This window comes from Ranitomeya imitator, chromosome 6 (genome assembly GCF_032444005.1).
Source record: "Ranitomeya imitator isolate aRanImi1 chromosome 6, aRanImi1.pri, whole genome shotgun sequence".
In the NCBI taxonomy this organism is placed as follows: Eukaryota; Metazoa; Chordata; class Amphibia; order Anura; family Dendrobatidae; genus Ranitomeya; species Ranitomeya imitator.
Window position 1 is genome coordinate 16,546,403 of NC_091287.1, and position 25,613 is coordinate 16,572,015.

Genomic DNA, 25,613 nt, shown 5'->3' on the forward strand with positions numbered 1-25,613 from the left:
ACCTGACCGTTGCCCAGCGGAGAGACTGTTTGTCCCTGATAGGTGGACGAATAAAGTTATCTCTGAGGTTCATTGTTCGGTGTTGGCTGGTCATCCTGGAATCTTTGGTACCAGAGAGTTAGTGGCTAGATCCTTTTGGTGGCCATCTCTGTCGCGGGATGTGCGTTCTTTTGTGCAGTCCTGTGGGATTTGTGCTCGGGCTAAGCCCTGCTGTTCTCGTGCCAGTGGGTTGCTTTTGCCCTTGCCGGTCCCGAAGAGGCCTTGGACACATATCTCTATGGATTTTATTTCGGATCTCCCCGTCTCTCAAAGAATGTCGGTCATTTGGGTGGTTTGTGATCGCTTCTCTAAGATGGTCCATTTGGTGCCCTTGTCTAAATTGCCTTCCTCCTCTGATTTGGTGCCGTTGTTTTTCCAGCATGTGGTTCGTTTGCATGGCATTCCAGAGAACATCGTTTCTGACAGAGGTTCCCAGTTTGTTTCGAGGTTTTGGCGAGCCTTTTGTGCTAGGATGGGCATTGATTTGTCTTTTTCTTCGGCTTTCCATCCTCAGACTAATGGCCAGACCGAACGAACCAATCAGACCTTGGAAACATATCTGAGATGCTTTGTTTCTGCTGATCAGGATGACTGGGTGTCCTTTTTGCCTTTTGGCTGAGTTCGCCCTTAATAATCGGGCCAGCTCGGCTACTTTGGTTTCGCCGTTTTTCTGCAATTCTGGGTTCCACCCTCGTTTCTCTTCAGGGCAGGTTGAGTCTTCGGACTGTCCTGGTGTGGATACTGTGGTGGATAGGTTGCAGCAGATTTGGACTCATGTAGTGGACAATCTGACTTTGTCCCAGGAGAAGGCTCAACGTTTCGCTAACCGCAGGCGCTGTGTGGGTCCCCGACTTCGTGTTGGGGATTTGGTTTGGTTGTCATCTCGTTATATTCCTATGAAGGTTTCCTCTCCTAAATTTAAGCCTCGTTTCATTGGTCCATATAGAATTTCTGAGGTCCTTAATCCTGTGTCTTTTCGTTTGACTTTTCCAGCTTCTTTTTCCATCCATAACGTGTTCCATAGGTTATTGTTGCGGAGATACGTGGCACCTGTGGTTCCATCTATTGATCCTCCTGCTCCTGTTTTGGTTGAAGGGGAATTGGAGTATATAGTGGAGAAGATTTTGGATTCTCGTGTTTCGAGACGGAAACTCCAGTATCTGGTTAAGTGGAAAGGTTATGGTCAGGAAGATAATTCCTGGGTCTTTGCCTCTGATGTCCATGCTGCCGATCTGGTTCGTGCCTTTCATGTGGCTCATCCTGGTCGGCCTGGGGGCTCTGGTGAGGGTTCGGTGACCTCTCCTCAAGGGGGGGGTACTGTTGTGAATTCTGTGGCCAAGCTCCCTCCTGTGGTCGAGAGTGGTACTTCGGCTGGTTCTGTCTATGAGCTTCCTTTGGTGGATGAGAGTGGTACTGCGGCTTCTGAGTTTCCTTCCTCAGGTGATGAGGTTAAGTCGTTAGGTGCTGCTCTATTTAACTCCACCTGGTGCTTTGATCCTGGCCTCCAGTCAATGTTCTAGTATTGGTCTTGCTTCCTCCTGGATCGTTCCTGTGGCCTGTCTATCCTGCATAAGCTAAGTTTTGCTTGTGTTATTTTTGCTTGCTATTTTTTCTGTCCAGCTTGCTTTATTGGTTTTTCTTGCTTGCTGGAAGCTCTGAGACGCAGAGGGAGCACCTCCGTACCGTTAGTCGGTGCGGAGGGTCTTTTTGCCCCTCTGCGTGGTTGTTTGTAGGTTTTTGTGTTGACCGCAAAGCTATCTTTCCTATCCTCGGTCTGTTCAGTAAGTCGGGCCTCACTTTGCTAAATCTATTTCATCTCTGTGTTTGTATTTTCATCTTACTCACAGTCATTATATGTGGGGGGCTGCCTTTTCCTTTGGGGAATTTCTCTGAGGCAAGGTAGGCTTATTTTTCTATCTTCAGGGCTAGTTAGTTTCTCAGGCTGTGCCGAGTTGCATAGGGAGCGTTAGGCGCAATCCACGGCTACCTCTAGTGTGGTGTGTTAGGATTAGGGATTGCGGTCAGCAGAGTTTCCAGTTCTCAGAGCTCGTCCTTGTTTTTTGGTAATTGTCAGGTCACTTTGTGTGCTCTGAACTTCAATGTCCATTGTGGTTCTGAATTACCTGTTCATAACAGTACTGGAGGCCAAAAGTACTAATGCTTCTCAATAGAGGGAAAAGACAAGTTCTGAGACCATTTTTTTTTCTTTGCACTGTGTTCTGTCTTTCTTTTCCCCTTTACATCAGGGTGGTTCTGAACACAGGTGTGGACATGGACATTCAAGGTCTGTTCTCTTTGATGGATAATCTCGCTATAAATGTACAGAATATTCAAGATTTAGTGGTTCAGAATTCTATGTTAGAACCAAGAATTCCTATTCCTGAGTTATTTTCTGGAGATAGAGCAAAGTTTTTGAATTTTAAAAATAATTGTAAACTATTTCTGGCTTTGAAACCCCGCTCCTCTGGTGACCCAGTACAACAAGTTAAGATCATTATTTCTTTATTACGTGGCGACCCTCAGGACTGGGCATTTTCCCTTGCGCCAGGAGATCCTGCATTATGTAATACTGATGCGTTTTTTCTGGCGCTCGGATTGCTGTACGACGAACCTAATTCAGTGGATCAGGCAGAGAAAAATTTGCTGGCTCTGTGTCAGGGTCAGGATGAGATAGAGATTTATTGTCAGAAGTTTAGAAAGTGGTCTGTGCTCACTCAATGGAATGAATGTGCGCTGGCAGCTATTTTCAGAAAGGGTCTCTCTGAGGCTTATTTTTCTATCTTCAGGGCTAGTTAGTTTCTCAGGCTGTGCCGAGTTGCATAGGGAGCGTTAGGCGCAATCCACGGCTACCTCTAGTGTGGTGTGTTAGGATTAGGGATTGCGGTCAGCAGAGTTCCCACGTCTCAGAGCTCGTCCTTGTTTTTTGGTAATTGTCAGGTCACTTTGTGTGCTCTGAACTTCAATGTCCATTGTGGTTCTGAATTACCTGTTCATAACATACCCCCCCAGTCCAAAGCAAAGTCCGAGTCCAGCATAACTGCCCCCAGTCAAAGCAACCCCGCAAAAGAAAACAAACTGCCTTCTTTTTTCTCAGAGAAGCTTCCTCCATCTTTCTTTCTTATGTTGTTTTCTGTCCTTTACTTGTCTTTTGATTCTCCAGATCTCCTCCTCCCCAGGTTACCTCACCCAAGGAGAGAAGAAACATTTTATTAATAGACGCGCACATACACACTTCATACCAAACCTGACAAAGAAAACTCTGGTCCATCGCCCAAAAAGAAACACTATAGCCACCTGGCTTAAACACATCTATCTAAAACACACAATTTTTTCTTTTTTTTTTTTTTAATTTTATAATTTTTTATTTCATTTATTTATTTTTATATATATATATTTTTTTTTTACACAGCAAATACAACCATAAACAACCTACCACCAAACCCCTCCCTCCCACCACAAAAAAAAAAAAAAAAAACCCCACACAATACAAAAATAAGCTCACCAAGGAACTCATAACCTCTTGCTTAAAAGACAGGTGCATTAACCCATACAATACACTGCTACATTACTCTATATTACAACACTTACCCAGAGCCAGGATTGGTGCCTGTAAGCCCTATATCAGTAATTCACTTCTGCAAAACAAAAATCTGATCGTGAAAAGCCCCAGCCCGCCACCGGGAAACCGGAGATGACCGGCTTCTACCCTAGCAATCCTTACTCTACCAGCCGACCCTACCTGTCTAGACATCTGCCCCTATTTATCTACCTACCTTTCCCTGTCTCTCCCTGCCTGACCCTACTACCCTACCTAACTCACCGCGTGCCTACCTAACTGTCCCTGGGCTGTCCCTATCCTGTCCCTAACTATCTACCTGTCCCTACTGAGGCTATCTATCTGTCCCTACCATTTACCTGCTTATCTAAGCCCTAGGTACATTAAATGAGAACCCTCTCCAGAGAAGAGAGGCCCTCGCTGCACCTAGCCTGTCATACTCCAGAGAGCGCAACTTCACCAGGCCACCCAGAATGTTCCTAACAACCTCGTCCCGGGGGAGGATTTTCTGCTGAGTTGACACTAAGCACCGTGCGTTCCACGTGTAAAACCTGACGACTAAACTGACTAGAAATAAAGTGCCCCGATCTCGGCCACCCAGGGATCCGAATGCCCCATACGCCCACTCCGCATAGGAAAGGTGTGCCAGCCGAGGCCAGCCTATGGAAGCACCCACCCTGTTTTAGACCCCTGTATTAAAAGGACACTGAAGGAGGAAGTGCTCCATGCTTTCCAGCGTTTCGCAACACCCCACACGGGGACAACCCCGATCATCGGAGTTCCTACACTTCAGGTTGTCCCTTACGTACAGTTTCCCATGGAAGCAGCGCCAAGCCAAGTCCCAAAACTTCAAGGGGACCCGTGTAGAATTCAATAACCTCAGCCCTCCCTCCAGATCCCGACTTGGGCAATCTTTGAGCACCAGAGGCTTCTGGAAATGGGTCAACAGAACCCTCCTGTCAAGGAATTTCCTCGACATGGTCCTGATCTCCCACATTCCCAGACCCCACCGGCGGATCACCTTCAGAACCGGGGTAGCGTAAGCCGGGAGATGCCCGTGCGGTGTGCGCAGGTCCTTCACTTGCCCTCCTGTCTCCCATTCCTGGAAGAAGGGCCGAAGCCATCCCCTGCAGGAGAATACCCACGGAGGAGCCCTCTCTGACCAGAGGTTGGAGATGTTAGTCTTGACAAAAGTGTTTATTAGAAACACCACTGGGTTGACCATACCCAACCCTCCTAGTCTCCTTGTGCGATATGTGACCTCCCGCTTGACTAGGTTCAGCCTATTTCCCCATAACATCTGGAAAAACAGGCTGTAGACCCGTGTCCAGAGCGGCTCTGGCAACATGCAGACACTGCCCAGGTATATTAACAAGGGTAGCAAAAAACCCTTAACCAGGCTAACCCTTTCCCTCAGGGTCAAAGACCAACCCTTCCATTGGTCCACCTTCTGGGCGGCGATCTTAAGTCTGCCCTCCCAATTTTGCTGGGGGTAGTCCCCAGGGCCAAATTCGATGCCTAGGATTTTTGCCGATGCCTGGGGCTCTGGAAGAGTGTCCGGGAGACCAAAACTAGGGTCTCCCCCTCCCAGCCAGAGACTCTCACACTTTTCCTGATTAATTCTGGACCCAGAAGCCTCCGAGTAGCGATCAACCTCAGACATGACCCACTCCGCCTCCTCACCCGAGGACACGAAAAGGGAGACGTCATCGGCATACGCTACCACCCTCAGAGTGGCTTCCGGGGCCACCTGGTCCATCCTGACTCCCGCCAACGGCCCACGCTCAATCCTCCTTAAAAGGGGATCTATCGCGAACACGTATAACAGCGGGCTCAATGGACAGCCCTGGCGGACCCCAGACCCAACCTCAAAAGGGCGGCCAGACCAACCATTCACAAGTGGGAAAGTCTCTGCCCCCGCGTACAAGATCTTTAGCCAATTTACAAACCCCCCAGGCAGACCGTACCTCAGAAGGACGGACCAGAGGTACTCATGGTTAACCCGATCAAAAGCCTTCGCCTGGTCTAAGGACAGCAAGTACCCCTTCCAGTGACCTGCCCTGCCCTGCTCCACAGCCTCTCGGACACCGAGCACAGCACTAAACGTACTGCGGCCTGGAACAGAGCAATGCTGGGCCCCGGAAAGGAGCCGGGGTGCAAACTTCACCAGCCGTTTGAACAGCACCTTTGCCAGAACCTTCCGGTCCGTATTGAGAAGCGCTATGGGACGCCAATTCTCAATACGGGACGGGTCCTTACCCTTTGACAGGATAATCAGGGCAGACTGCCTCATCGACTGGGAAAGAGCGCCCGAGGAGAGACACTCGTTAAACACCTCAGTCAAGAGAGGGACCAAGGAGTCCCTAAAGGTCTTATAAAACTCGGATGTTAAGCCATCCGGACCTGGCGATTTCTTAGGCCGAAGCCCATCAATGGCCAGTCGCACTTCCTCTTCCCTGATTGGTTCTGTCAAAACGTGAAGCGAGGGATCATCCCCTGGCTCAGGGATGGCCTCGGCCAGGAAAGCCGACATCACGTTCGATCCAGATCCCTCTTCCCCAAGAGGTGTGAGTAGAAAGATCTGATCACCTCCAGGATCCCTGATTTGGATCTTTTCAGGGAACCCGTATCGTCGACCAAACCTGTCACCACCTTACAACTCACTGACATCTTACAGTTTCTGTAGTGGTCAGGCGAGCGGTACCTCCCGAAATCCCTCTCAAAAACCAAAGATGTGTGCCTATCGTACTGACACCTCTTGAGTAAAGACTTCACTCTGGAGATCTCCTCACGGTCACCTCCAGCCGAGACGAGATGTTCGAGTTTCCTCCTCAGTTCTCAGTTCCTGACACAGGCGGTACCTGCTCAGGCTCCTGAGGCTCGAGAGCTGGCGGAAGAAACTCGTAACCCGATCCTTGAACATCTCCCACCACTCTGACTTATCGCTACAGAGATCCAAAAGCGGTACCTGGCTCTGAAGAAAGTCCTCAAAGGATTGTCTTATCTCTGCTTCTTCCAAGAGGGACGAATTCAGCTTCCATAGTCCCCTTCCCATCCGAGGGGTTTCTGTAACATTCAGAGAAAAAGAAATCAGACAGTGATCGGAGAACTCCACCTCAACAACGGACACAGCTGAAGAGATGGCTTCCTCCTTAAAAAAAAACCTGTCTATCCTAGACCTACAATTACCTCTATGAAAGGTGAAACCACAGTGACCTGGGGTGTGCCGGATGTGGACATCCACCAGGCGAGCGTCACTAGCTATGCTATTAAGAGTATTACTATCATAAGCCAGCCGGTCAATGGAGCCTCCCCTATCACGAAGCCTTGTGACAGTGTTAAAGTCACCTCCAAAGACCACCTGCCGACTCGTAAAAAGATAGGGCTTAATCTTCAGGAAGAGACATTTACAGTCCCACTTTGACTACGGACCATAGATGTTAATGAGCCGAAGCTCCTGTCCCCTCATGAAGACGTCTAAGACCAGGCACCTCCCCATTTCTACCTCGATAACTCTCCGGCATTCAACCGATGCAGTCTTAAAAAGGACTGCCACCCCGCTACACGGCTCAGCCGCAAGAGACCAGTACGAAGACCCGCACCTCCACTCGCTCTTCGCCTTGCGTATGGCCCCCATATCCGTAAGCCTGGTCTCCTGCAAAAACAAAATTTCAGCCTCAAATCGGGTGAGAAAATCAAAGGCCGCAAATCTAGCCGCATCAGACTTTATACTAGCGACATTAATGGTCGCTAGAGTCAACGGGGTGGGTGCCGCCATCATGAGTGATCGAGTTAGATGGCCTTTTTCTTCACCCCACCCATTTTCCTAGCCCGCTCATCTCCGGACGATGAAGCCCCCCTCTTCTTTTCAGAGAGACAGAGGTATCCATCCCTCCTACTTCTTTCTCAACTCCGGACCCAGGGTCGTCCCCACCTCCTGAGGAAGACACACCCCCGGGAGAAGGGACTCCCCCGCCTCCCAAAGGCCCTCCCGATGTTACCTCCGGAACCTCACCCCCGACTCCCGTCTCAGCAGGATCGTCAAGGACTTGGAACCGGTTGGAGAGGGGGATCAGAGGGGAGTCGGTGGGACCTTCCTTAGGCACCTTGGTCAGGGAAGAAGATTTTCCACCTTTTTTCTTCTTTTTTTTACTTTTGACACTCTTGGCACTCTTGGTACCCTTGTCATCCATTTCTTTTGGCTGTTCCCCTCCATCCTCATCAAAACTTTCATATTGAGAGGCATCTGAGAGATCAGCCACTTCCTCATTCTCCATCCGTCTGATCTCCTCATTCACCGCTTCCTCCCCCGGGGCCTCAGTGACATGGGCCGTCGCCTCGGAGGAGGGGGCAGCCATTACCCCAGTTTCCCGAGGCTCCTCCTGCCCCCTGCCCTCCTGACGCCTTGCCTGCCTCCGCTGGTAAGAGGGGCCCCTAGCCCTGCCATTCCTCATCGGCCCCTCAGCTCCTCCCCCGCTACCACCTCCAACCTCTGCAGAAGTTGCACCGCCAGGAACTTCCTCACGGCTCCCCTCCGCCCGGCTGGCCATGGCATTAGAGAAGGAACGAGGGCAGCGGCTGAACGGGTGACCTAGATCACCACACAGGTGACATTGAATGACACCACAGGATGCGGCGAGGTGACCTACCTCGCCACACAAGGCACATTTCTGCACCTTGCAGCCCGCGCTGAAGTGGCGAGGATCACCGCACCTGTGGCATACCTTCGGCTGCCCCTGGTAGAAGACCAGAATCCGATCCCTTCCCAGAAAAGCCGAGGAAGGGATGTGGGTGACAGTTCCCCCTCAACGCTTCAACTTTACCATGAAGGTCCAGCCCCCTGACCAGATACCAAAATCGTCCCGGTTCTTCTTCGGGACCTCCACAACCTCGCCGTACCGACTCAACCAGGTCATTATGTCAACGCCAGAAAGAGACTCATTACATGTTAAAACGGTCACTTTCTTCGGCCCACTTTGGCGAGAAATTGCTTCCACGGCAAAACCTCGCCAGCCGGGCTCCTCTTTTACCAGCTCATAATTCGACCAAAAGAGCTCCAAGCCCTCCGGCCGAACAAAGCTGATATCAAAGGTGGAGGTCCCAAAAGGATGTATCAGAGCAAAGATGTCAATAGCCCTGAAGTCCATCTTCATGAGGAGCTTCACCACATTTCTCCTGGATGGACACGCTTCATCGCCCCTCCAGCGAAGACGAACCACATTTCTCCTGGAGACCCCCTGCCCAGCTGTCGGGAGGGACCACACGGTCTCCCCCCCCCTTTTCTCTTGGAAGGCAGCTAGACCAAACTTATCTAGCCAGTAGGACAACGCCACCTCTCTTCCCTCTACATTGATCGTCTGCTCCCCTTTTTTGAGGGCCTCCAGGAAACGGCAGCGAAAAGCTTCATTCCCTGGGTCCGGAGATGAGGAAGACCCCTGTGGAACCCCAGCGGCAGCAGCTGCATAACTAATGGCGGCTGCAGGTGATGGGGACGATGGACCAGCCCCTATATTCCCTGAACCCTCAACCTCACAGTCAACCATCTCCACCTCACTTACCTCAGCCTCACCAGTTTCATTAGAAGTCCCCACGCTGGCACCATTCACACCAACCATACCTCCAGCAGAAACTGCCCTTCCAACACCTGACCCTTCACCATTATCACACACACTAGTCACACCACTTGCACCACTTCCATTATTATTTACATTTTTTTTCCTGCTTTCTGCTGGGGTTGTTGCTGTTTGCAGTGCAGCTGCCCCTTTAAGATCAATACTGCAGGGTTTGATTACCACACCCTGCTTTTCAGCAGAGCATGTGCTGGCAGCTGCAGACTGTTGCTCCAGCCTCTCCTGCAGACCATCTCCACGCTCCTGTGTGCACTTCACCGCCGGGTCCCCCACAGATACAGGTGACACACATGCAGAGGACCCCGGCGGTGCGACTTTCTCCGGCGAGGATGCGGTCCGGGCCGGCATTACCGCAGCCATTACAGCTGCACCCGAGTTGATAACCGGTGCCGGGGTCCCGGATTTTGACCCAGCATCGGATCTGCATGTGGGGGACCCCGACACCACAGCACACACCGCCGATGATGCGGCCCCGGCTGACAGCGCACCGCCAACACTGCGGGGAGCGGTGACCACCGGCAAGGTACCCACAGCCCCTACCCCCCGAGCGTCAGCGGGTGCAGCAGGCGCCAGGCCGTCCCCCGCTTCCACAGAGGATCGGGCCTGGACACAGGTTTTATTACTGCCCGCCACAGGGCCACTCTCCAGACCATGCACACTGTCCGGCTTTGCAGCCGCATGCCCACTCTCGCCCCCTCTGCTACCGCCAGCAGAGACGGTGACCTGCGCCATATGACTTGTACTCTCCCCGCTCCCTCGCACCGAACCCACTGCAGGTCCCGGGCCGGGGTGGGTAGCGGGCTCCACACAGCGGGATCGGGGGGTCCCAGGAAGGGGGACAAACACCAACCTCTCCTCCGATGTTTTCTTCCTTTTTTTCCTTTTCTTTTTCCCCCTCCCGGTTGCCTCGTCCCCGCAGACCTCATCCCCAAACTTCAGGTGGGCATAATTTACTGGGGACTCTAGCTGACGGATCTGCTGCAAGACGAGGCAACCCCCACTGCGGCTCTTATCTCTGCTGCTATCGTCCGCATCACCCCCATCATCCTCTGAAATACTATGGTCTGATGGGAGTGGGACCTGCACTGGATCTATCCCGCTGTGTGTGGCCTGGAGATCACTTACCAAGCCCCCAGGTGGGTACGGTGCCTCCTCCATCTCCTCATGGTCCACCTCCTCCACCTGGGTCGGATGCCGAGACCCCTCTGGCTCCTTTGCAGCAGCCATGTTGTGGAATCGGTCCTCATTTTCTAGCTTTTCCCGGAAGGGCCCGCTGTTGTTTAATATAGCCGCTCTCCGGGCTTCCATGCCCTCAATGCAGATCCCCAGGCTGGATATCCTGGCTGTTAGGGCAGACTTCTCTGTGCGGGAGGCTCTGCTTGCAGCTTGCCTCACCTCCTTCATCTCCTCCCGGAGTCTCCTGATGGTCTTCCCAGTCTCCTCATATTCGCTGAGGTATGTATGGACGCGGGAGCCATAGCTGTCAACCGGCTCCCGTGCGGCCCTAGTGCCCCAATCCTTCGGCACCGCCGCCACTGTACCTCTGCGAGTACTCCGCTCACCTCCGGGAGGAGACACCGCAGTGGCCCTCGCCTCAGCCTTAGGGGCTTTGCAGCCCTCCTGGGTCTTCCTGGGCTCCACCATGTTCTGGGCCTTGCCGGATCTGGTGACCCTCTTTGCCGGTAGCAATGAGCTCCCACCCCTCGCCGGCTTAGACCGAGGGGTGGGAGACGGGGACTCAGCCCCACAGTCCATCCAATACACCCCTCTCTTTCCTGGGTCAGAGAGGGGGGGAATTCCTGGGTGAAAAACTGGTTACTCTCCTGGAGCACACAAACCACCTCCTTCCTCCACAGACTACAAGCTCCTAGTGGTGCCTGTATAAATCTGTATGTAGTGAGTTCCTCTAGTGGTGACTGTATAAATCTGTATGTAGTGAGCTCCCCCTAGTGGTGGCTGTATAATCTGTATGTAGTGAGCTCCCCCTAGTGGTGGCTGTGTAAATCGGTACGTACTGAGCTCCCCCTACTGGTGGCTGTATAAATCTCTATGTACTGAGCTCCCCCCAGTGGTGGCTGTATAATCTGTATGTAGTGAGCTCCCCCTAGTGGTGGCTGTGTAAATCGGTACGTACTGAGCTCCCCCTACTGGTGACTGTGTAAATCTGTATGTAGTGAGCTCCCCCTAGTGGTGGCTGTATAATCTGTATGTAGTGAGCTCCTCCTAGTGGTGGCTGTATAAGTCTGTGTAGTGAACTGTTATAGTACCACTCAGGTTATCATTAATCCCCTCAACACTGTAGATTTTAATGTGAAGCCCCGTAAACCCGGTTGATCACTATGGATAATTCCCCACCAATCCATAAACTGTTTATTTGATCCCAGAAGCTTCTTTGATGTCCTTGAATACAGGTTGTTCCTGTAGTGGCTCCAAGCAGTGAGCCGCCATTTTTGTCTCTCGACCTGTTAGTCAAAAAAACCGTTCTTGAGTGTCCCTGAGTTTTTCTTCACCTCATCTTGACCGGTCACATCGGATAAAATGTCCTGGTTCAGATCCGGTAAACTAGGATTGACCCTCATGAGCCTCGAGGTCATGGAGTTGTATCTAAAATCCTCCTAAAGGAAATTCCCCAGAATCAGGAGCTCCGCCAATGCAGGAATGTGCGCCCAGAACAAAAGCAATATGTCTAAAACATCTGCTGGCCCCTATCAAAGCCTCAGCGAGCTTAGAAGAAAAGGAAAGGGATTTACGCGGTTCATACCAACACGGGTTTAGGTCTAATACTCGGCGAAAAATTCTCCTGTGGAATCTGGTGGAAGAAGCTGCTCACATCTTCTGCGCAGAGGCTGCGATTTACCTTGTACCAAACACCAGCGAAAATGTGATCCAGTGCAGTCAGTACAGGTAGATCAGGTAGGGGATCCAGGAAAGTGGCCTGACCGAGCCGAGCGGGCATGTGTATGAGGAGGTCAGGAGAAACACATGTCGGCCTGTCGAGCGCTCATATGATCTGCTCTAGATTAATGTTTGCAGGACCTGATGATTTACTTATGTGAATATTGGGTGTTCTGATTATAAATGGGTAGGGCATGTTGGATTTCAACATAATCACAATTTTGGACTAACATACTGAGTTTCCGAGCGAAGAGATCCAGAGAATAAATAAAATCCAAATACTTTATTAATACATGTTAAAAGATTAAGATACACAGTAAAAACAGTGTTACAGAACCCCTCAGCACCAAGAATGTTATGCAGTATATGTATGTATAATAGTTTCCATGTGAAATGCATCAGTCCACAGCCTGCGCCCCTGGACAAGATATTCTTCTGACCTCCCCCACCTTTGTAATTCCCACAGTAAATATCAGCAGGCTCCGACCCCCTGCGGCTATTGTAATGTATGTCTGGCCTGCTGTTTTCCTATTGGCCTGCCCTGTGTATCTGTGTTATATATTCTGTGTGCTGTAAATAAAGGGTGTTCTTAGACTGGAAATACGTGGAGAAGCAGTCAGCTTTTATATGCTCTCATGTAATCAAGAAATTCCTGCCAGCGTCCTTCATTCAGAATCTAGCAAAAGCAGAGTGGACCTCCTGAATCACGGGGGGTGCTGAAAGAGGTACTACAGCACAGTAGACCCCGTTACAAACAGTATCAAAAAACAAGATCGCCCTAACTAGGGGAAACACTGAGCTGCTACAAAATCCTATGTATTATAGTAAAAGCCAGCTGCACATAAGTGTTAAGATAGCATAACAGCTATACATCAGGTCAGGTGACATCCTGAGAGGAATATATTCATGCACAGTGCATATACTTGTGACGATAATGTATAATATGATTTTTAGTTTTCCCTGTTAGCACACATGCTGTGGGCTCTGACCCCCCGTTCTCTCTTTGCTTCTGCCTGCTGATATGTGTGTGTGTGTGTGTGTGTGTGAATCCCAAATCTCCCGTTGCCTCCCACCAAAAGAATGTTTATTGTTCCTGTAGCTGGTTAGACAATCCTCCCATCTAGTACCAGCTGAAACTGGTCTAATCTCTCTCAAAAGACATGAGGTTCTTTGTTCTATTATAGTATTGGGCCACCGATCTGGGCTCGAATAATAATTAGTACATATTGCAAATTTCCATCGGTAGATCTGTCAACCACTGTAAGTGCTAGCAGCTAAACACAACGAGTACAAAGTGCGGATTTCTCCAGAACCGTGTGGAACAACTAAGACAAATTTGGTATCATTAGAAAGCCAATTTCAATATAAGATGAGGGATGTATGTGCTGTGACTCTGCTAGATACGCGAGCCAAGTTATGAGAATTATAAGTATTGCGGGTAAAATTTGTAACTTTGAGGAGAGGGGAGGGTGCAGGTGAACCAGCCCCTTTAGTGATGTCACAAGCCTGCAGGTACAAGTTACTGCACTCAACCCAGCCTTCATTCTTGCCTGGGATTTCACTACAGAAAGACCTCCTGATGCACTGGAATATTTTTCTCCGCCTACCAGCATGGTTAGCTGAAATGATCTAAGCAAATGTGAATTTTATCTTTCTTTAATCCATTTTTTTTAATAATTGCTTTACATACTTTAAATTGTCTCCTATTGTAAAATCTTGATATACCTTTTATAAACACTGCCTGATTTTTTTATGGAGTAAAAGTTATAATATTTACTAGTTTTGTACCCTTGCTCTAAAACATACCCTAAGTCTTCTGAAGTTAATTGCGCTACTAATTTGGGTTGGCTCGAACCCCTCTCTATGAGAAATCTGAGCTGGTGGCAGCGAAGTGTGTTCTGGGCTAGGTGGGTGCCGCTGACAGCGACAGAAAGGGGTTTTATAAGCTATTGTCTGGCTGTGGCCTGAGCATTTATAATTCCCTCACTGCAGCGTGCCTGCTAGCCAGTCCACAGTGAAGCGGCTCATCCGGCGACTAATTATCCCAGGTGTAGTTCCCTGACTGACCTGAGGGTAAGGGGGGCGCCGGAGAGCTGCAAGTTCCAAAGCAGAACTGGAAAGCGGGATATACATACAGTTAGGGCCAGAAATATTTGGACAGTGACACAATTTTCGCGAGTTGGGCTCTGCATGCCACCACATTGGATTTGAAATGAAACCTCTACAACAGAATTCAAGTGCAGATTGTAACGTTTAATTTGAAGGGTTGAACAAAAATATCTGATAGAAAATGTAGGAATTGTACACATTTCTTTACAAACACTCCACATTTTAGGAGGTCAAAAGTAATTGGACAAATAAACATAACCCAAACAAAATATTTTTATTTTCAATATTTTGTTGCAAATCCTTTGGAGGCAATCACTGCCTTAAGTCTGGAACCCATGGACATCACCAAACGCTGGGTTTCCTCCTTCTTAATGCTTTGCCAGGCCTTTACAGCCGCAGCCTTCAGGTCTTGCTTGTTTCTGGGTCTTTCCGTCTTAAGTCTGGATTTGAGCAAGTGAAATGCATGCTCAATTGGGTTTAGATCTGGAGATTGACTTGGCCATTGCAGAATGTTCCACTTTTTGGCACTCATGAACTCCTGGGTAGCTTTGGCTGTATGCTTGGGGTCATTGTCCATCTGTACTATGAAGCGCCGTCCAATCAACTTTGCAGCATTTGGCTGAATCTGGGCTGAAAGTATATCCCGGTCCACTTCAGAATTCATCCGGCTACTCTTGTCTGCTCTTATGTCATCAATAAACACAAGTGACCCAGTGCCATTGAAAGCCATGCATGCCCATGCCATCACGTTGCCTCCACCATGTTTTACAGAGGATGTGGTGTGCCTTGGATCATGTGCCGTTCCCTTTCTTCTCCAAACTTTTTTCTTCCCATCATTCTGGTACAGGTTGATCTTTGTCTCATCTGTCCATAGAATACTTTTCCAGAACTGAGCTGGCTTCTTGAGGTGTTTTTCTGTCTATTTTTGGTATTGATGAATGGTTTGCATCTAGATGTGAACCCTTTGTATTTACTGTCATGGAGTCTTCTCTTTACTGTTGACTTAGAGACAGATACACCTACTTCACTGAGAGTGTTCTGGACTTCAGTTGATGTTGTGAACGGGTTCTTCTTCACCAAATTAAGTATGCGGCGATCATCCACCACTGTTGTCATCCGTGGACGCCCAGGCCTTTTTGAGTTTCCAAGCTTACCAGTCAATTCCTTTTTTCTCAGAATGTACCCAACTGTTGATTTTGCTACTCCAAGCATGTCTGCTATCTCTCTGATGGATTTTTTCTTTTTTTTCAGCCTCATGATGTTCTGCTTCACCTCAATTGAGAGTTCCTTTGACCGCATGTTGTCTGCTCACAGCAACAGCTTCCAAATGCAAAACCACACACCTGGAATCCACCCCTGACCTTTTAACTACTTCATTGATTACAGGTTAACGAGGGAGACGCCTTCAGAGTTAATTGCAGCCCTTAGAGTCCATTGTCCAATTACTTTTGGTCCCTTGAAAAAGAGGACGCTATGCATTACAGAGCTATGATTCCTAAACCCTTTCTCCGATTTGGATGTGGAAACTATCATATTGCAGCTGGGAGTGTGCACTTTCAGCCCATATTATATATATAATTGTATTTCTGAACATGTTTTTGTAAACAGCTAAAATAACAAAACTTGTGTCACTGTCCAAATATTTCTGGCCCTAACTGTAAATCCCTGCAGTTCGTGATATTGTAGCAGCAGTGGGATAACTAAAATAAGCCCCTGCAGTAAATTGATAGGTCAATAGCATTGTTTGTGTTTTCATCACATTGTAGCAGTGGAGGGATAACTAAGATAAGCCCCCTGCACATGTGATAGCCGTGTGCTGGCCAAGGGTCACTCACGATCCGTGACCTATTGGTGTCAGCACGGTGGGAATCGTGACACTACTGCTTAACAAAGTGAGGGCTATAATAGCATGCAATCAAGGAAAATGTAGAAAATACATATTACCGGTATAATGGTGTCAAGCACAGCCACAGGAAGTCCTCAGTGTCCCTCCTCACCCCGACGCATGTTCTGCCGAAAAACAGCACAAATGAATATAAATTATTTTATAATATACCATATGAGAGAAGTGTGCTTATTTTTTCACTTATAAGCCACTTCTCCTTGCCAGTCTTCTCCACTAACCATCCACTTGGAATCTTGATCAAGGCAAGTTGGGCTGCCAGCTCACTGAGGCATTAGATTGCAGTCTATAGGGAAGGGAGGGTAGTGAGTGGCATAACCTGTTGCTTTTTAGTAAGTGTATCTCACACCAGTGCTGGATTCACAGTTACACTTCTCAGTAATGCTGTATAATGTCCTACATTGCAAAGCGGTTTTGTATTAAGTGTTTACCTCACTCCAGAGCTGGGCTCACATAAACACTGTTTAGTGGTGTTCTATAATGTCGGCCATATTGCTGCATCTTTACAGTTTTTTCTCTCACCCTAGTATTGGATTCACAGCTATACTGCTCAGTATAGTTGTATAATATCGTTGATGCTGCATTTTCCCGTGTCTTTCCTCACCCTAGTATTGGATTCACAGCTATACTGCTCAGTAATGTTGTATAATAGCCTCCATGCTGCATATTTCCAGTGTCTTCTCTCACCCTAGTATTGGATTCACAGCTATACTGCTCAGTAATGTTGTATAATAGCCTCCATGCTGCATATTTCCAGTGTCTTCTCTCACCCTAGTATTGGATTCACAGTTATACTGCTCAGTAATGTTGTACAATATCCTCCATGCTGCTTCTTTCCATTGTCTTCTCTCACCCTAGTATTGGATTCACAGCTATACTGCTAAGTATAGTTGTATAATATCCTCCCTGCTGCATCTTTCCAGTGTCTTCTCTCACCCTAGTATTGGATTCACAGCTATACTGCTCAGTATAGTTGTATAATATTCTCCATGCTGCATGTTTCCAGTGTCTTCTCTTACCCTAGTATTGGATTCACAGCCCTACTGTGCAGTACTGCTGTATAATATCTATACTGCTGGTTTCTAATAGTATTTTGTCTCACCCCAGACCTTGAGTCACATCTACATTGCTCAGTATGGCTGTATGATGTGCTTCTTGCTGCTGCTGCTTCTAAACATGTGCTACATAGACATGGAGACAGGAGCGCAGGAATCCCTCATGTCTGTGTGCGGTGTATGGGAGACATAGCCCCTCGGGTCCTAACCACCAGCTCAGAGACACCTGGAACAATCCAGTTTGCCGGTGAACAAGCATTTTACTCATTTGATCAACAACATACGGTAATTACCGCCGAAAAAAGGCGAATATGTCTGCGAAGTGTGAACACCTTAGACGAGGCTTCTTGGGTCTCACCGTGTTTCGTAACAGCCGATGTAATCTCGGCTGATTACTGACCAGTGACTCTTCCAAGGATGGACCTGAATTCCTCTCTTGATTAATTTTGGCTTCACAGACGGAAATTCCGCCCAAAACTGACACCTCATTTCTTGATGAAATTTGGCTCATTCTCCGGCAATGGAAGTTTTACTTACCTGGAGACCGTGGGAGCCGAAGTACGTGACGGCGGGGGAGGGGGAGGTCTGTTCATAGGGGTAATGTCCTACAGGGAGTGTGATGAGGTCCGACAACCAGGAATTGCTGCAGGAGTGTGGGATAGTCAGACGTCCCAAACATCAAATCTACAGGGAAGTCCAGGATTTGCCAGATTCAGGATAAGAAACACATGGCTGCTCTCCTCCAGAAACAGCTCCACAGTTGACCCAGGTCGTGTCTGGTATTGCAGCTCTGCGCTGTAGGAGTGGATGCCTCTGAGCGGCAGTATGACTCACAACAAGGTGCACAGCTGGGTTTGGAAGAAAGCAGTGGATTGTTATCCCTATTCTGAACAATCACACTATATGCTGTATATGAGAACTTCCTTAAATATTGCCAGCAGGAAGCTATGCCTATAAAATAAAGACCCCCGAATCCGCCTCCCGCTCCAGCCTGGCACTCTGGTGGTCTTCCCTGCTAGTAGAGATGACGTCTGACCACTGGTCCGCCGACTGTGGCCTTAGCCCAGGTCAGTGCTGGTCGTGACATCTCCTCCCATGTGGGAGATCTGTAGTGGACATATGGCTTTTCTTTCCCTTTCTTCCTTTCCTCTTCCTTCCCTTATCTTTCTTCTTTTTCCTTCCTTCTTCCCCTAATACTTTCTCTTCCTTGCCCTTTCTTCCTTTCCTTTCCCTCCTTTCCTTTTCTTCCTTCCTTCTTTACTTTTTTTCCCATCACATTCATTCATTCCCTTCTTTCTCTTCCCCTTCATTCCTTCCTTTATTCCCTACCCTTCTTTTCCCTTCTTTCCCTTCCCCTTCTTTCCTTCCTTTCTTTCCTACCCTTCTTTTCCCTTCTTTTCCCTTCCTTCTTTCCCTTCCCCTTCCTTCCTCCCTCACTGTATCTCGATCCAGAGAACCTCTTGTGTCGATGCTTTACATTGACTTACTATTTTTTTCTGCTTGCTGTCAGTGAACATTGTCTACATGCAGCAGTGATCTTGGCTGACTACTTCTCACAGCTGACTGCGTTACAGTTGTATCTAGTGTATACAGTCTAGAGCTGTGCAGCCTGGACTTCAGACTAAAACCTTGTAACAAAGTATCAGCCCCAGAGGAAAAGCTCTGGAGGAAAGACAGCACTACTGCTCCTGAAGTGTGCGAGCTCGAGGAAAGGACGGCAGTCCTGACTTCATGTAGGCAAAAATCCTCAGCAGTGTAATGATGATAGAGCGCAAAGATCACAGCCACCACCACCTCCACCTGATACCCGGCTCCTCCACCTGATACCCGCCTCCTCCACCTGATACCCGGCTCCTCCACCTGATACCCGGCTCCTCCACCTGATACCCGGCTCCTCCACCCGATACCCGGCTCCTCCACCCGATACCCGGCTCCTCCACCCGATACCCGGCTCCGATACCCGGCTCCTCCACCCGATACCCGGCTCCTCCACCCGATACCCGGCTCCTCCACCCGATACCCGACTCCTCCACCCGATACCCGGCTCCTCCACCTGAAACCCGGCTCCTCCACCTGAAACCCGGCTCCTCCACCTGATACCCGGCTCCTCTACATGATGCCCGGCTCCTCCACCCGATATTCGACTCCTCCACATGTTGCCCGGCTCCTCCACCTGAAACCCGGCTCCTCCACCTGATACCCGGCTCCTCTACATGATGCCCGGCTCCTCCACCCGATATTCGACTCCTCCACATGTTGCCCGGCTCCTCCACCTGATACCCGGCTCTTCCACCTGATATTCGACTCCTCCACCTGATACCCGGCTCCTCTACATGATGCCCGGCTCCTCCACCTGATATTCGACTCCTCCACATGTTGCCCGGCTCCTCCACCTGATACCCGGCTCCTCCACCCGATACCCGGCTCCTCCACCCGATACCCGGCTCCTCCACCTGATACCCGGCTCCTCTACATGATGCCCGGCTCCTCCACCCGATATTCGACTCCTCCACATGTTGCCCGGCTCCTCCACCTGATACCCGGCTCTTCCACCTGATATTCGACTCCTCCACCTGATACCCGGCTCCTCTACATGATGCCCGGCTCCTCCACCTGATATTCGACTCCTCCACATGTTGCCCGGCTCCTCCACCTGATACCCGGCTCCTCCACCTGATACCCGGCTCCTCTACATGATGCCCGGCTCCTCCACCCGATATTCGACTCCTCCACATGTTGCCCGGCTCCTCCACCTGATACCCGGCTCTTCCACCTGATATTCGACTCCTCCACCTGATACCCGGCTCCTCCACATGTTGCCCGGCTCCTCCACCTGATGCCCGACTCCTCCACCTGATACCTGGCTCCTCCACCTGATACCTGGCTCCTCCACCTGATACCCGGCTCCTCCACATGTTGCCCGGCTCCTCCACCTGATACCCGGCTCTTCCACCTGATATTCGACTCCTCCACCTGATACCCGGCTCTTCCACCTGATACCCGGCTCCTCCACCTGATGCCCGACTCCTCCACCTGATACCTGGCTCCTCCATCTGATACCTGGCTCCTCCACCTGATACCCGGCTCCTCCACCTGATACCCGGCTCCTCCACCTGATACCCGGCTCCTCCACCTGATACCTGGCTCCTCCACCTGATACCCGGCTCCTCCACCTGATACCCGACTCCCCCACCTGATACCTGGCTCCTCCACCCGATACCTGGCTCCTCCACCTGATACCTGGCTCCTCCACCTGATACCCGACTCCTCCACATGTTGCCCGGCTCCTCCACCCGATATTCGACTCCTCCACATGTTGCCCGACTCCTCCACCTGATACCCGGCTCCTCCACCTGATACTCGACTCCTCCACCTGATACCTGGCTCCTCCACCCGATACCTGTCTCCTCCACCTGATACCCGGCTCCTCCACCTGATACCCGGCTCCTCCACCTGATACCCGACTCCTCCACCTGATACCTGGCTCCTCCACCCGATACCTGGCTCCTCCACCTGATACCTGGCTCCTCCACCTGATACCCGACTCCTCCACATGTTGCCCGGCTCCTCCACCCGATATTCGACTCCTCCACATGTTGCCCGACTCCTCCACCTGATACCCAGCTCCTCCACCTGATATTCGACTCCTCCACATATTGCCTGGCTCCTCTACCTGATACCCGGCTCCTCCACCTTATACCCGGCTCCTCCACCTGATACCCGGCTCCTCTACCTGATACCAGGCTCCTCTACCTTATACCCGGCTCCTCTACATGTTGCCCGACTCCTCCACCCGATATTCGACTCCTCCACCCGATATTCGACTTCTCCACATGTTGCCCACCTCCTCCACCTGATATTCGACTCCTCCACATGTTGCCCGGCTCCTCCACCTGATACCCGGCTCTTCCACCTGATATTCGACTCCTCCACCTGATACCCGGCTCCTCTACATGTTGCCCGGCTCCTCCACCCGATATTCGACTCCTCCACCTGATACCCGACTCCTCCACCTGATACCCGGCTCCTCCACCTGATACCCGACTCCTCCACCTGATACCCGGCTCCTCTACATGTTGCCCGGCTCCTCCACCCGATATTCGACTCCTCCACCTGATACCCGACTCCTCCACCTGATACCCGGCTCCTCCACCTGATACCCGACTCCTCCACCTGATACCCGGCTCTTCCACCTGATACCCGGCTCCTCCACCTGATGCCCGACTCCTCCACCTGATACCCGGCTCCTCCACCTGATACCCGGCTCCTCCACCTGATACCCGGCTCCTCCACCTGATACCCAGCTCTTCCACCTGATACCCGGCTCCTCCACCTGATACCAGGCTTCTCCACCTGATACCCGACTCCTCCACCTGATACCCGGCTCCTCCACCTGATACCCGGCTCCTCCACCTGATACCCGGCTCCTCCACCTGATACCCGGCTCCTCCACCTGATACCCGGCTCCTCCACCTGATACCCGGCTCCTCCACCTGATACCCGGCTCCTCCACCTGATACCCGGCTCTTCCACCTGATACCCGGCTCCTCATACCTGATACCCGGCTCCTCCACCTGATACCCGGCTCCTCCACCTGATACCCGGCTCCTCCACCTGATACCCGGCTCCTCCACCTGATACCCGACTCCTCCACCTGATACCCGGCTCCTCCACCTGATACCCGGCTCCTCCACCTGATACTCGGCTCCTGCACATATTGCATCAAACTCTTTGCTCTCTATGATTGTTTCCTGCCCCAGAGAGAGACTTGTGCTGCGGATGGCTCACAGAGGATTGTGTAGACTGGATACAACTGTAACAACCCTTCAGCTGTGAGAAGTAGTCTGTTATTTCCATATAGGCACTGAATATAATGGCTGTTTGTGAACTTCTTCCACTATTTCTCCTCCAGGTCGGCTCCTATCTGAAGACCCCTAAGTTTCCGATCTGGGTGGTCTGCAGTGAAAGTCATTTTAGCGTCCTGTTTTGCTTGAAGAAAGAGTTGATCAGCGACTGGAAAGCGGAACGTAAATTTGACCTTCACTACTACGATGGGCTGGCCAATCAGCAGGAGGAGATCCGCCTCACCGTCGGTAAGCGAGGACAGTGCCCTAACCTCCGCTCCGAATGTATGTGAACCCACGGTGTCGCATACAGACACCGTGCAAAAGTCTTAGGCAGGTGTGAAACAATTCTGCCAAGTGAGAACGTTCTAAAAAATAAAAGGGTAATGGTTTATTATAAAATCCCATCAGTATCTGGTGACCGCCCATCTCCCCCATGACCAGTATCTGGTGACTGCCCGTCACCTCCATCATCAGCATCTGGTGACCGCACGTCTCCCCCATGATCAGTATCTGGTGACCGCCCATCTCCCCCATGACCAGTATCTGGTGACTGCCCGTCTCCTCCATCATCAGTATCTGGTGACTGCCCGTCACCTCCATCATCAGTATCTGGTGACTGCCCGTCACCTCCATCATCAGTATCTGGTGACCGCCCATCTCCCCCATGACCAGTATCTGGTGACCGCCCGTCTCACCCATGATCAGTATCTGGTAACCGCCCGTCACCTCCATCATCAGTATCTGGTGACTGCCCGTCTCCTCCATCATCAGTATCTGGTGACCGCCCATCTCCCCCATGACCAGTATCTGGTGATTGCCCGTCACCTCCATCATCAGTATCTGGTGACTGCCCGTCTCCTCCATCATCAGTATCTGGTGACCGCCCATCTCCCCCATGACCAGTATCTGGTGACCGCCCATCTCACCCATGATCAGTATCTGGTAACCGCCCGTCACCTCCATCATCAGTATCTGGTGACCGCCTGTCGCCTCCATCATCAGTATCTGATGACCGCCCATCTCCCCCATGATCAGTATCTGGTGACCGCCCGTCTCACCCATGATCAGTATCTGGTAACCGCCCGTCACCTCCATCATCAGTATCTGGTGACTGCCCGTCTCCTCCATCATCAGTATCTGGTGACCGCCCGTCGCCTCCATCATCAGTATCTGGTGACCGCTCATCTCCCCCATGATCAGTATCTGGTGACCGCCCGTCGCCTCCATCATCAGTATCTGGTGATTGCCCATCACCTCCATCATCAGTATCTGGTGATCGCCCATCACCTCCATCATCAGTATCTGGTGACCGCCCGTCGCCTCCATCATCAGTATCTGGTGACCGCCCGTCGCCTCCATCATCAGTATCTGGTGACCGCCCGTCACCTCCATCATCAGTATCTGGTGACCGCCCGTCTGACCCATCATCAGTATCTGGTGACCGCCCGTCCCCTCCATCATCAGTATCTGGTGACCGCCGTCATCTCCATCATCAGTATCTGGTGACCGCCCATCTCCCCCATGATCAGTATCTGGTGACCGCCCATCTGACCCATCATCAGTATCTGGTGACCGCCCGTCTCACCCATCATCAGTATCTGGTGACCGCCCCTCACCTCCATCATCAGTATCTGGTGACCGCCCCTCACCTCCATCATCAGTATCTGGTGACCGCCCGTCGCCTCCATCGTCAGTATCTGGTGACTGCCCATCTGACCCATCATCAGTATCTGGTGACCACCCGTCTCACCCATCATCAGTATCTGGTGACCGCCCGTCGCCTCCATCATCAGTATCTGGTGAGCACCCATCGCCTATATGGTGAAATATGTATATATCTATATGTGTGTAGTGACATATGCCTAGGGTTATATGTGTGACTAGTGATAATGTAACATCTGTCCTGAAGGCATGTCTCACCCAGGTGTTAATGTGTATTTTCCTGAGACAAGCAAATTTCTGTCTCCAAATCTCACCAGGGGGTCTAGCTAGGACCAAGAAGAAAAGTAACATTTGACACCTCCTAGCCCTTGGAAGATAGATGTCAATTACGGCCTGATAGTATCTCTGAGAACGTTTACCCAAGGGATCTCAAGAGAAAATAATATATTCATTGGGGCCGGGGCCGTGGTCCAATCAAAAACAGGCAATTATATTAACCTGAGGGGCTGGTCTAGAAATCTGACCTCCAGACCAAAGCTATAAATTAGACCTGTATACCTAGAATCGTGTTCACATAATGGGGGCAGCCGAGCTGGTGTGATCCAATCTACATTCATCCTACCCTCAGGGAGCAGAAAGCAGATTACCAAGTTAGATGATTTCTGTAAGTTTTCTCCTCTTATTTTATACTGTTTTGCGTAAGTTGTATGTCTTCTTTTTATCATACTTATATACATTTTTCTTACTGTAAGCACTGAACCTTTTTGTATTAAAGTATAAAACTTTAACAAGTTGAACCTTGAATGTTCTAAAAGAATCCATAGACTAAGGTGTGTGAGCCTTATGAGTAGGCATTATTAGTATTAATAGTCCGGGACTCATCGCCCGTGAGTGGTGGCAGCGTGTATGAGCGGGTGTGGGGCCTGGGTCGGTGTGTGATTTATGCTCCCATTACAGCATATGACAGAGTTTGGATGCTGGACTGAGAGTGGGGAGATAGATTAACCCTTGCAGGCACAATCCAAGTCATGTGCTGATAGCGGGCACATGACGAATTAGTGACACCACGGAGAAGGGATCCGTGACAGCCCACTCTCTTCATCATCTGTAACAGTGTCTTACAAATATCCCTCGTATACAGTGTCTGCCTCGTGCCCATTGTATACCTTACACACCACATACCCAATGAGTACAAGGACTGCTGCCTCCCCACATTCAGTGCTTACCCGATGCCCCATATGCCAGTCCTACAATATTCCTTATACAGTGCCTTACAAATGCCTTATAAATATAGTCTGCCTCATGCCCACAGCTTACAGTGATAATGCCCGCCTCATGCCCACAGCTGAGTGATACTGCCCGCCTCATGCCCACAGCTTAGTGATACCGCCCGCCTCATGCCCACATCTTAGTGATACTGCCCGCCTCATGCCCACAGCTTAGAGTGATAATGCCCGCCTCATGCCCACAGCTTACAGTGATACTGCCCGCCTCATGCCCACATCTTAGTGATACTGCCTGCCTCATGCCCACAGCTTACAGTGATACTGCCCGCCTCATGCCTACATCTTAGTGATACTGCCCGCCTCATGCCCACATCTTAGTGATACTGCCGACCTCATGCCCACAGCGTAGTGATACTGCCCGCCTCATGCCCACAGTGTTGTGATACTGCCCGCCTCATACCCACATCTTAATGATACTGCCCGCCTCATGCCCACATCTTAGTGATACTGCCCGCCTCATGCCCACATCTTAGTGATACTGCCCACCTCATGCCCACAGCGTAGTGATACTGCCTGCCTCATGCCCACAGTGTTGTGATACTGCCCGCCTCATACCCACATCTTAATGATACTGCCCGCCTCATGCCCACATCTTAGTGATACTGCCCGCCTCATGCACAGAGCGTAATGA

General features: G+C 50.5%; 1 protein-coding gene across 2 annotated transcripts in view; it reads left to right on the plus strand.

The window, feature by feature from the left end:
- Positions 1-25,613, plus strand: part of MINDY4 (MINDY lysine 48 deubiquitinase 4) — a 141,299-nt gene that overhangs the window by 95,599 nt on the left and 20,087 nt on the right. For both annotated transcript variants that reach the window (XM_069729243.1, XM_069729244.1), the window contains exon 16: positions 22,100-22,280. In XM_069729243.1, the coding sequence (XP_069585344.1) occupies positions 22,100-22,280 (181 nt within the window). The remainder of the gene's footprint in view (positions 1-22,099; positions 22,281-25,613) is intronic.